This window comes from Balaenoptera borealis (assembly GCF_965194805.1).
Source record: "Balaenoptera borealis genome assembly, chromosome: 16".
Classification (NCBI taxonomy): Eukaryota; Metazoa; Chordata; class Mammalia; order Artiodactyla; family Balaenopteridae; genus Balaenoptera; species Balaenoptera borealis.
This window is the reverse complement of record NC_138872.1, coordinates 84,424,584-84,436,807: the sequence shown is the minus strand read 5'-3', so window position 1 is coordinate 84,436,807 and position 12,224 is coordinate 84,424,584. Positions and strand designations below refer to the sequence as shown.

General features: G+C 39.0%; 2 protein-coding genes across 13 annotated transcripts in view; one reads left to right on the top strand and one right to left on the bottom strand.

Moving 5' to 3' along the window:
- ZNF12 (zinc finger protein 12) overlaps window positions 1–4,828 on the top strand; it is a 72,981-nt gene extending 68,153 nt beyond the window's left edge. Inside the window, exons 6-7 of one of the 2 annotated variants that reach the window (XR_014235789.1) lie at window positions 2,813–2,946; window positions 4,093–4,828. The gene's annotated coding sequence lies outside the window, so the exon portion shown is untranslated. Of the gene's footprint in view, window positions 1–2,812; window positions 2,947–4,062 lie in introns of both variants that reach the window. The other variant, XR_014235790.1, reaches the window with a different exon arrangement.
- The window catches only part of LOC309613566 (zinc finger protein 510-like), a 44,925-nt gene that overhangs the window by 30,348 nt on the left and 2,353 nt on the right, over window positions 1–12,224 (bottom strand). For 10 of the 11 annotated variants that reach the window (XR_014235793.1, XM_082360513.1, XM_082360507.1 and 7 more), the window contains exons 5-6: window positions 3,132–3,273; window positions 2,752–2,847 (exon numbers count right to left, since the gene is read on the bottom strand). Coding sequence is in view for 10 of the 11 variants with exons in the window: in XM_082360513.1 (XP_082216639.1) it covers window positions 2,752–2,847; window positions 3,132–3,273 (238 nt within the window). In the remaining variant the exon portion in view is untranslated. Of the gene's footprint in view, window positions 1–2,751; window positions 2,848–3,131; window positions 3,274–11,546; window positions 11,626–12,224 lie in introns of all 11 variants that reach the window. The other variant, XM_082360510.1, reaches the window with a different exon arrangement.

Sequence of the window (12,224 nt, the reverse complement as noted above, 5' to 3'; positions counted from 1 at the left end):
GGAAGCTTTCAGACAATCTCCTGTGTCTCTTCATCTCTCCCCTCAGTGCTTATATATGGTTCCTTGTACTTTTGCATCATAAAGGCAATTGCTTCATTAAGTTGTGAAACATTCATAGTGAGATACTTAGTCACAATATTTCTCTCTTCTATGACTATTTTTCAGGTGCGTGTTTTCACTTATTAATTTTTTTTTTTTTTGCCTTTTCTTTTTTTCTCTTTCTCCCCTTTTTTTTTTCTTATGAAAACGTCCATGCATCCTGCACTGGCTGCTTAGGACCAAGGACTTAACATTGCATTTGATTATCTTTTATTTCTCTCAGAAAACCTCTGGGCATTTTCACGTGCAAAGTCTCATTTATCCCCCAAATGCTTCAAAGACCAATACTTTACACAGCTAAGGGTTATGTGTGTGATTCCACCCTGAATCCCACTTCTCTGCTTCTCAGAACCAAAGCAGGTAACAAGGAAGTTCCTGCCACAATCTTGTTCAAACCCTTCCTGATGTTTTACCAAGGGTTAGTCACCTTGCATTTCCTTCTGAGGTCAGCAGCCCTGGAGGGTCTCTCTCTGGTTCCAATTCCAGGTGCCTGTACCCAGCTTGATTTTTTATTGCTTTCAACAGTTCTTCCCCTTATGTCATGGTTTCAAGTTTAGCTATTTCTCAGATTTATACGAAATACCAGTCTGCAACTCATTTCTCAATCTCCTAGTTGGTTTTAGATGGTTTACAGGAACAAAGGGGGAAAACGCTGACTTCATATTTCCAATTTCAAACTAGAAATTCATTGTGTCCTTCTTGACAAGCACCTTTCTTGGCCTCCAGACATCTCTCTGGGTTTTCTTCTCTGTTACACTTGTGACTCCTACATGTTGTAAGGCTGTGGGTTGCAGCCTCTTCTCCTGTCTATCCACATCCACTCCCCAAGGCCCAGTTATGTCTGCATACCACCTTTCAACTCATGACTTTCAAATTTAATCTGCACTCCTGTCTGTTCTCCCAACTCCAGATCTGTATGTCCAAGGGCCTCATCAACATCTAAATTTGAATAATTAATAATCATCTCAAGTCACTGACGCTTCTCAAAGTCACTTCTTAAAAAATTTGCCCCGAACTGCTCCTCCCCACTTTTCCCATCTCAGTGAACACCTCCCACCCCAGCAGGTTGCTCAGACTAAATACTGAGGTCATCCTTGGCTCCGCACCCTGTTCTCTCACTCCACATCCTACCCAACAGCAAATCCTACTCTCCAAACATGGAGCCACATTTCATCACGTCTACCCCCTCACTTCACATCTGAGCCACTGCAAATACCTCTTTGCAGTCGAGAGCTGAAACCGTCAACATCCACACAGCTTACTCTCTGCATTACCATGACTACTGTTCTACTGTGTTCACCAGCAGACTTTCCTGCTCCATGAAACTCATGCCCAGGAAGACAAAAGTTGCAAATGATTTTACTGTTCATTTCAGAAGCTTCCTCAAAACCCTTTTAAACAAACTTCTCACCTTTCCCATAGATACTCTACTACTTATTCTCCAAGACCTGTCCACAAATCCTAAACTGTTAAATCATAATTCTTACCCAAAGGTTATCAAGCCCCTGAATTAAAAAAATATACTTTAAACTATACCCTCAAATCTCATAAATAACCTTTGTTCACTCTTTTCCAAGATGCTACGAAGACTGTCAGGGTGAGCAATAAATTAAGATTTGCCTTAACAATGGTGGTGGTCAGTATTTCAGGAGCCAGCATTTCACACTGTCTTTATGCTTTTACTTTGTCCACCACCCTTGTCCCTGTCCCCAATTTTCTCTGCATAGTAGCAAAGAAATTCTTTTAAAACGTACTCTTTTGCAGAAATCCAGTAATAGCTACCCATCTCGCCCCAAATGAAGTCAAAGCCCTCGCCATGTCCTGTAAGACATCATTTGGCCCCTGGCTACCTGTCTGATGTCACCTCCCACCAGCATCCCTCTCAGGCGCTCCCCTGCCACCACTCTGGCCTCCCTGTTTTTCTCAGAGCACTTCCAACAAACTCCTGCCGCAGGAACTTGGCCCTGTGGCTGTTCCTTCGCCTGGAACCCCCAGAATCCACATGACTCACCTCCTTACTTCATTATCTGCTCTAATGCTGACTTCATCAGAAAGGCATTCTCCAACCACCTTTTACAAGAGCACACCCTGCTCTCTATCTCCTGCTTTAGTTCTTTTCACCATTCTCGTCACCGCTGGACATGTAAACGTATTTATTCACGTCTCCTCCTCCTGCTAGCTTATAAGCTATAGGAGCTCTGGGACAGTGTTTGTTCATCAGCATATCCCCGACACCAGAAGCGTGGGTGGCACAGAGTAAGAATATCTGCAGAATGAATTAATAAATGCCTGCGGGGAAAACTGAAAAGAAAATAGTCCATGAAAATGGAGAGAAGATGAATACTAGAAAGGAGAAACCAAGAACAAAGGTCTAAGATGAGGCAGGCAGGGGGTCAACGCTGGGCACAAGAATGGTCACCTTCCCTAAAAGTCAGGCCAGAGAGGAAAGCGCTGGTACTTAAGAGTGGTGGACGGAAATGTGGTTCAGGTTATCTGAGGCAGGCTGACTCGCCGTTCAGTTACTTCCCAAGGTCTGAAGCCCCTACACAGAATTACTGAGACAGAGACCAAAGGTCTCAACTTCTGGACCAATCCATCTGGGTCTGCATTTCCAGTGGCTTCTTTTTTTTCACCTGATAATGACTAACTCACCTGGATCACTCCGGCATGGAAATGCTCTCTCTAATGGCCACGGCTCTTCTCCTTGCTCTAGCTTGAAGACCACCTCTGGTTTGCTGATGCAGTACCCTGTGAGTGAGATACAGGGTTAAGACTTCGGACAAGCTGCTTGGACATCGGGGCCCTGAAGGACAATGAAGGTGCCGGTTCAGGATTCACATGATAATGGTGACCATTTGAACCTTTCTTTAGGGAAGTGAGAACAGAAACATTCTTTCTGTGCTCAATAGCAGCAATCATTTCTGACCCATGAGGTGTACAAATATCATTAAGCTCCACCAAGGGCTCATAAGTTTTGGCAGCTAAGAAAAGAAATGCACACTGTGAGGCATTACACAGGGAAGACTCCTCACCCACGGAGACCAGGTGACTGTAGTTTTCCAGCATCACATCCCGGTACAGGGTCCTCTGCATACAGGTCAGCTGTAGCCACTCATCCCAGGTGAAGTCCACAGTCACGTCCCTCAATGACACGGATCCCTGGTCAGCACACTTCTGTTCAAGCCAAAGAGATCAGTATTGGGTGATGTGAGAGAGATGGGAAATAATTCTTAACATGTTGATTTTGAGAGTTTACCATAAATATTATATAGGCTGCCTATTCTATACCTTGTTTTGTGGTTTACTTTGTGGGATAAAGTGATATCATAATAGGAAAATCCAGACGGTATATTAACTTATTAATTCAAACAAAAAAAACTGAAGTTTCTACCATGTGTCTGAAACTGTCCTAGCTTGCCAAGAATATTGAGCTAAATCAATCGTTTTTATTTGGCCTTTAAGGAGCTTAAATCTTGGTAAGGAGACAAATCATACCTATGAATACTTATCGTGTAATAAGGTATTATTAGAGCTATGCTAGAATCAGTGTTATATAATGTAGGAAATATGACTATTTTGTATTGTCAGTTCAGGATTCACAATAGCAGATCTTCATTAATGTGGTGCAAGCACATAAACAAAGTCAAAGAGGTATGAAAAACACACAGCAGTATGACAGGAACAGGGGAACAGGGCAGGGCCACGAGAAGAGGAAGAACTGCAAAGGTGTTCAGCAGCACATTGTGCAGTAATTCTGGACTCATCCGTGTAGTTGAGTGGTCTCCAAAATACTTCATCACCATCCTGGCAGTAAAGTTTTGAGCACCCCCAATTTATTCATTTTTAGTAAGTACTATATACATTCTGCTAATCCACATGATAATGATAAGCTTAATTTATCTTTATTTTCCTCATTAAAAGTTTAAATGTAATCAACCTACTGTTTTCTTCCCAATGGAGAAGAAAGCACTGGGATATCTTGTGCCTCCACAGGTGGGAGGTGTGACCACTGAAGAAATGAGGAGCTGGTGAAGACACACATGCAATCACCATGGTAGCTGTAACGTTTACATTAAACAGCAGCAAGGAAGATCTCAAATCAACAACCAAACATTACAATTTAAGGAACTAGAAAAAGAACAAATTAAACCCAAAGCTAGCAGAAGGAAGGAAATAATAAAGACTAGAGCAGAAGTAAACAAAAGAGAAAATAGAAAAACAGAGAAAATGAAACCAAAAACTGTTTTTTAAAAAAGATGAAATTTTTACCTAGATGGAATAAGAAAAAAAGAGGAAAGACTCAAATTACTAAAATCAGAAATGAAGATATGAACATTACTACCAATTCTGCTGAAATAAAAAGGATTATGGGAGAGTACTATGAACAACTGTACACCAATAAATTGGATTACCAAGACGAAATGGAAAAATTTTTAGAAACATAAAATCTACCAAGACTAAATCATGAAGAAAATAGGCATTCTGAATACACCTATAACTAGTATGGAAATTGGATCAGTAACCAAAAATATCCCGACAAATAAAAGTCCCAGACCTGATGGCTTCACTGGTTCATTTTACCAAACATTTAAAGAAAAGCTAATACTGGGACTTCCCTAGCAGTCCAGTGGTTAAGACTCCACGCTTCCACTGCAGGGGGCATGGGTTTGATCCCTGGTCGGGGAACGAAGATTCCACATGCTGCGCAGCACAGCCAAAGAAAGAAAGTAGAGCTAATATAAATCCTTCTCAAACTTTTCCAAAAAATTAAAGAGGAGCAAACACTTCCTAACTCATTCTATGAGGCCAGCATCACCCTTAAAAGAAAGCCAGACAAAGATGTTGCAAGAAAACTACAGACCAATATCCCTTATGATACTACAAAGCTACAGCACTAAAAATGGTGTGGTACTGGCATAAAAACAAACAGACCAAAGGAATAAAATAGAGAGCCCAGAAATAAACCCTCAAATTTATGCTGAAATGCTTTTTGACAAGGTTGTCAAGACCATTCAATGGGGAAAAGATAGTCATTTCAGCAAATGGTACTGGGAATACTGAAGATCCATATGCAGAAGAATAAAGTTGGATCTTTACTTAACCTCAGATAAAAAAATTAACTCAAAATGGATCAAAGACCTAAATGTAAGACTTAAAACTATAAAACTTTTAGAAGAAAACAGGGCAAAAGCTTCATGACACAGTATCTGGCTGTGATTTCTTGGATATGACATCAAAGGCACAGGGAACAAAACAAAAAACAGACAAATTGGACTCCCTGAAAACTAAAAATGTTCTGCATCAAAAGACACTATCAACAGAGTAAAATGCAACCCACAGAATGGGAGAAAATATCTGCAAATCATATGTCTGGTAAGGGATTAATATCCAGAATATATAAAGAACCCCTAAAACTAAACACCAAAAACTTCCCGAACATCCAATTCAAAATGGACAAAGGACTTGGACATTGCTCCAAAGAGAATACACAAATAGCCAATAAGCACATGAAAAGATGCTCAATATCACTGATCATTAGTGGAATGCAAATTAAAACTACAATGAAATACCACCTCATACCCATTAGGATGGCTACTATGAAAACAAAAAACAAAACAAAACATGACAACCACTACAAAATAACAAGTGCTGGAGAGGATGTGTAGCCATGGGAACTCTTGTGCACTGTTGGTGGGGATGTGAAACAGTACAGCTGTTACAGAAAAGGGTGTGGCAGTTCCTTAAAAAATTAAGAACAGAATTACCATATGACCAAGCAATTCCACTTCTGGGTATATACCCAAAAGAACGGAAAGCAGGATCTTAAAGAAATATCTGTACACCCATGTCCATAGCAGCATTACTCACATTAGCTAAAATGTGAAAGCAACCCAAGTGTTCATCGACAGATGAATAAATAAGCAAAATGTGATATGTATATACAATAGAAAGGAAGGAAATTTTCACATATGCTACAACATGGATGAACCTTGAGGACATTATGCTAAGTGAAATAAGACAAGCACAAAAGGACAAATACTACATAAAACCACTTATATGAGGTACTTAGAATAGTCAAAATCATAGAGACAGAGAATATAATGATGGTTGCCAGGGTCTAGGAGGAGGAAGGAATGTGAAGTTATCGTTTAATGGGTACAGAGTTCCAGCTTTATAAGATAAAGAGTCATGTGGATGGATGGTAGTGACGGTTGCACAACATTATAAATGTACTTATTTAATACTACTGAATACTTAAAATGGTTAAAGTGATACTTTTTTTAAAAAAATTTTTGGAGTATAGTTGATTTACAATGTTGTGTTAGTTTCAGGTGTACAGCAAAGTGAATCAGTTATACATATACATGTATCCACTTTTTTAGATTCTTTTCCTACGTAGACCATTACAGAGTATTGAGTAGAGTTCCCTGTGCTATACAGTAGGTCCTTATTAGTTATCTAAAAATGATAAATTTTATATGTGTATTTTACCACAATAAAAAAAATGGGGGGGAAAACTCCATTAAAGATAAGAGTTTGAACACCCCTCCCCACCATGTACATGGATGGAGAAAGACACACCATGATAATACTAATCAAAAGAAAGCAGGAGTGGAGTGGCTATATTATTTTCAGATATAGCAGACTTCAAAGTAAGAAAAGTTATCAAGGATAAAGAAAGTCATTCATAATGATAAAGGGGTCAAATCTCCAAGAAGAGGTAACAATCCTTAACATGTATGCACCTAACAACAAAGTGTCAAATACATCAGGCAAAAAGTGATAGAACTACGAGGAGAAACAGACGGAATCTACTGTTGGAGACATCAACACAGCTCTATCACAAACAGCAGGCAGAAAATCAGTAAAGACACAAAGACAAGCCTCATTTTACTGTGCTTCGCAGATACTGCCTTTTTTTTTTTTTTAATACAAGTTGAAGGTTTGTGGCAACCCTGCATCGAGCAAGTCTACTGCCATCATTTTTCTAACAGCATCATTTTTTAAATTAAGGTATGTGCATTTTTTTAGGCATAATGCTATTGCACACTTAACAGACTACAGTACAGTGTAAACATAATTTTTACAGGCACTGGAAAACCAAAAAATTTGTGTGACCCATTTTATTATGATATTCGCTTTACTAGGATGGTCTGGAACCAAACCCACAATATCTCTGAGGTTTGCCTGTAGTTGAACTCAACAACACCATCAGTCAATTGGCTCTAATTGACATCTATAGACTGCTTCATCCAACAAAAGCACAATACACATTCTTCTCAAACTCACATGGAATATTCACCAAGATGGACCACATTCTGGGCCGTAAAACACACCTTAATAAATTTAAAAGAACAGAAATCATACAATGTCTAACCTCTCAGACCACAATGGAATTAAACTATAAATCAGTAACAGAAAGATAGCTGAAAAACTCTAAAATACAAGAAGATTAAACAACACATTTCTAAGTAACACATGGGTGAAAGAAGAAATCTCAAAAAATTTTTAAAATATTTTGAACTAAATGAAAATTAAAAGACAATTTATTGTGGGATGCAGCAAAATCAGTACTTAGAAATTTATAGCATTGAATGCATATATTTAGAAAAAAGAAAGATCTAAAATCAGTCATCTAAGATTCCACCTTAGGAAACTAGATGAAGAACAAATTAAATCAAAAGTAAGCAGAAGAAAAGAAATAATAAAAACTGGAGTAGAATCAAAATGAAATTTCAAAAGAAACTGAAAATAGGAAATCAATGGAGAAAAATCAATGAAACCAAAAGCCGATTCTTTGAAAAGATCAATAAAATTAATAAACCTCTAGCTAGACTAAGAAAAAGAGAGAACACAAATTACTAATATCAGAAATGAAAGTGGGGATATAACTACAGATCCCATTGACATTAAAATAATAAAGAAATATAATGAGTAACTCTCTGCCCACAAATTTGACAATGATGAAGTGGACCAATCTGTTCAAAGTCACAATCTACCCAACTCACACAAGAACAAATACACAATCTAAATAAGTCTGTATTTTTAAATTGAGTCAATAATTAATAACCTTCCAAAACAAAAAGAACCAAGCCTAGATGGGTTCACTCATAAATTCTACCAAACACTTATGAAAGAAATTATACTAAATATCTACAATCTCTTTCAGAAAATAGAAACAGGGAATAATTCCTACCTCTTTGTCTCAAGACAAAGACATTACAAGATAAGAAAACCACAGACAAATATCTCTCATGAATATAGATGCAAAAATCCTTGACAAAATATAAAAAGAAATATACACCACAAACAAGTGGGATTTATTCCAGATATCAAAGCTGGCTCAACATTCAAAAATCAATTAATGTAATCCATCACATCAACAGGCTACAGAACGAAAATCACATGATCATATCAAAAGACACAAAAAAAGCATTCGAGAAATGATTAAAAAAATTCTCGGGACTTCCCTGGTGGTGCAGTGGTTAAGAATCTGCTTACCAATGCAGGGGACACGGGTTCAAACCCTGGTCCAGGAAGATCCCACATGCTGTGGAGCAACTAAGCCTGTGCACCACAACTACTGAGCCTGTGGTCTAGAGCCCACGCGCCACAACTACTGGAGCCCGTGCACCATAACTACTGAAGCCCACACGCCCTAGAGCCCACACACCGCAACTACTGAGTCCACACGCCTCAACTACAGAAGCCTATGCACTCTAGGGCCAGTGTGCCGCAACTACTGAGCCTGCCTGCTGCAACTACTGAAGCCTGTGCACCTAGAGCCCATGCTCCGCAACAAGAAAAGCCACCGCAATGAGAAGCCCATGCACCACAACGAAGAGTAGCCCCTGCTAGCTGCACCTAGAGAAAGCCCACACACAGCAATGAAGACCCAACACAGCCAAAATAAATAAATAAACTCTCAGTAAACTAGGAACAAAGAGGAACTTCCTCAACTTAATAAAGAATATCTACAAAAGCCTACAGATGACATCATACTTAATGGTGAGAAACTAGCAGCTTTCCCACTAATATAAGGAACAAGGCAAGGATGTCCTCTTTCACCACTCCTTTTCAACACTGTACTGGAAGTCCTAACTAACGTAACAAGACAAGAAAAGGAAACAAAAGGTATACTGATTAGGAAGGAAGAAATAAAACTGTCTTTGTAGTCAGATGACAAAATCGTCTATGTAGAAAATCCAAAAGAATCAACAAAAAAGTCCTGAAACTATTAAGCGATTATAGCAATTTTGCAGGGCACAAGGTTAATATACAAAAGTCAACCATTTTTCTATATAACAGCAATGAACAAGTGGAATTTGAAATTAAAAACAGTATCATTTACATTCACTCACCCCCCAAATGAAATACTTATGTATAAATCTAACAAAATATGCACAAGATGTATATGAGGAAAACTGTAAAACTCTGATGAAAGAAATAGATTAACTAAATAAATGGAGAGATATTACATGTTTGTGGACAGGAAGACTCAATGTTACCATGATGTCAGTTCTTCCAAACCTGATCTACAGATTCAATGAAATCTCAAAATCCCAGTCAATTATTTTGTGAATATCAACAAACTGGTTCTAAACTTTATATTAAAAAGGCAAAAGACCCAGAATAGCCAAACAATATTGAAAGAGAGGAACAAGGTTGGAGGACGGACACTACCTGACTTAAAGCCTTACTGCAAAGCTACAGTAATCAAGACAGTGAAAGAATAGACAAATAGATCAATGAAACAAACCGGAGATCCAAGAAATAGACCTATATACATGTAGTCAACTGATCTTTGACAAAGGAACAAAGACAATACAATGGAGCAAAGATAGTCTTTTCAAAAAATGGTGCTGGAATAACTGGACATACACATGCAAAAAAAATAATCTAAACACAGACTTTACACCCATCACAAAAGTTAACTAAAAATGGATCACAAACTTAACTATAAAATACAAAATTACAAAAGTCCTAGAACATAAAACAGGAGAAAATCTAGATGACTTTCAGTTTAGCAATCACTTTTTAGACACAGCACCAAGGGCATGATCCATGAAAGAAATAACTGATAAGCTGTACTCCATTAAAATGAAAAATTTCCACTCTGTCAAAGACACTGTCAAGAGAGTGGTAAGACAAGCCACAAACTGGGAGAAAATATCTGCAACAGACACATCTGATAAAGGACTATTATCCAAAATATACAAAGAACTCTTAAAACTCAACAATAAGAAAACAAACAACCCAAGACTTTAAGGGACTGCTTACCAAAGAAGATATACAGATGACAAACAATAAGCATATGAAAAGATGCTCCACATCACATGTCATTAGGGAACTGCAAATTAAACCAATGAGATTCCATTATACACCTGTTAGAATGCCCAAGATCCAGAACACTGACAACACCAAATGCTGGTGAGGATGTGGAGCAACAGGAATTCTCATTCATTTCTGGTGGGAATGCAAAATGGCACAGCTACTTTGGGAGATAGTTTGATGGTTTCTTACAAAGATAAACATGCTCTCACCGTATGACCCAGAAATCATGCTCCCTGGTATTCACCCAATGAAGTTAAAAACTTATGTCCACACAAAACTCTGCACACGGATGCTTATGGTAGCCTTATTCTCAACTTCCCAAACTTGGAAGTGACCAAGATGTTCTTCAGTAGGTGAATGGATAAACTGTGGTACATCCAGACAATGGAATACTATTCAGCACTAAAACAAAATGAGCTATCAAGCCATGAAAAGAAATGAAGAAATCTTAAATGAATATTACCAGGTCAAAAAAAGCCAATCTGAAAAAGCTACATACTGTATGATTCCAACTATACGACATTCTGGAAAAGGCAAAACAACGGAGACAATGAAGTGGTTGGTGGGGGGAGGGGAGGCAGGGAGGGAAGGGAGGGATGAACAGGTGGAGCACAGAGGAGTCTTAAGTGCAGTGAAACTACCCTGTATGATACTATAATGGTGAATACATGTGATACATTCATCAAAACCCACAGAATGTACAACACCAAGAGTGAACCCTAATGCAAACTACAGATTTTGGGTGACAATTATGTGTCAAGGTAGGTTCATCCATTTTAACAAGTGTACCGTCTGGTGGGGATTGTTGATAATGGGGAAGGCTGTAGGCGTCTGGGGGCAGGTGGTATAAGGGAAATCTCTATACCTTCAGCCCAACTTTGCTGTAAACCTAATACTGCTCAAACAAACACGAATTCTTACAAAAGCAACAATAACAAAAATACTCCACCTTGCATGATCCAAGATAGCATTCAGAGAAGGGAAAGGAGACCCCAATTCTCCTGGATGGCCCTGCTCTGTATTCAGGTAGGATGATTATCCAGTCAGAGCAGAGTTTGGTTCCCAAGCCTACCATCTGCTTACTCAGCCACAAACACGTAATGAGCACCTACCAGGAGCAAGGCACAGGGTGAGGAACGGAAAATATGAAGATGAACACGGCATGCATCTGGACTTTGAAGGGCTAATGGCCTGTCAACACAGACACAAACAGGTAATTTCCACGCAATGGACAAAGTGCAGTGACAGGGACAGCAGGGACATTGTGGAGCACAGAGGGGAAGGGCAATTAATCCAGAGGGGGACAAAGAAAGAGGAGAAGGGCTTCCTGGAAGAGATCTCCCCCAAGTTAGCTCCTGAGAGATGAACTGGAGACTCAGGAAAGGAAGTGGAGCAGGGCTCCTAGGTCAGCCCGCAGGACAGAGACATGAGATGCACAGGTGGGTGGTAACCAGATGTGTTCAGGAAGTTATGTCAGGTTTGGGGTCACTGGAGAACACTGTTACATGTTTACTCTTTAAATGTCACCTTCTCCTCTAAACTGTGAACTCCATCAAAAAGGGACCAGGTCTCTATATCGTTCTGAGCAGAGTCTGTGGCACACAGTTCAGTACCTCACACACTAATCAATCACTGTTGAATAAAAAGTAGAATATGAGAATTTTTTAAAATATTTAATAAAACAAAGAGAAATAGGAAGTGGTTCTGTTCTCAACAGCCTGAATTTCATGATAAGAAGCTCAGCCTTTTCCCTCTGGAGGGCCAGAAGCTATTCAAGTGGTTTCCATACT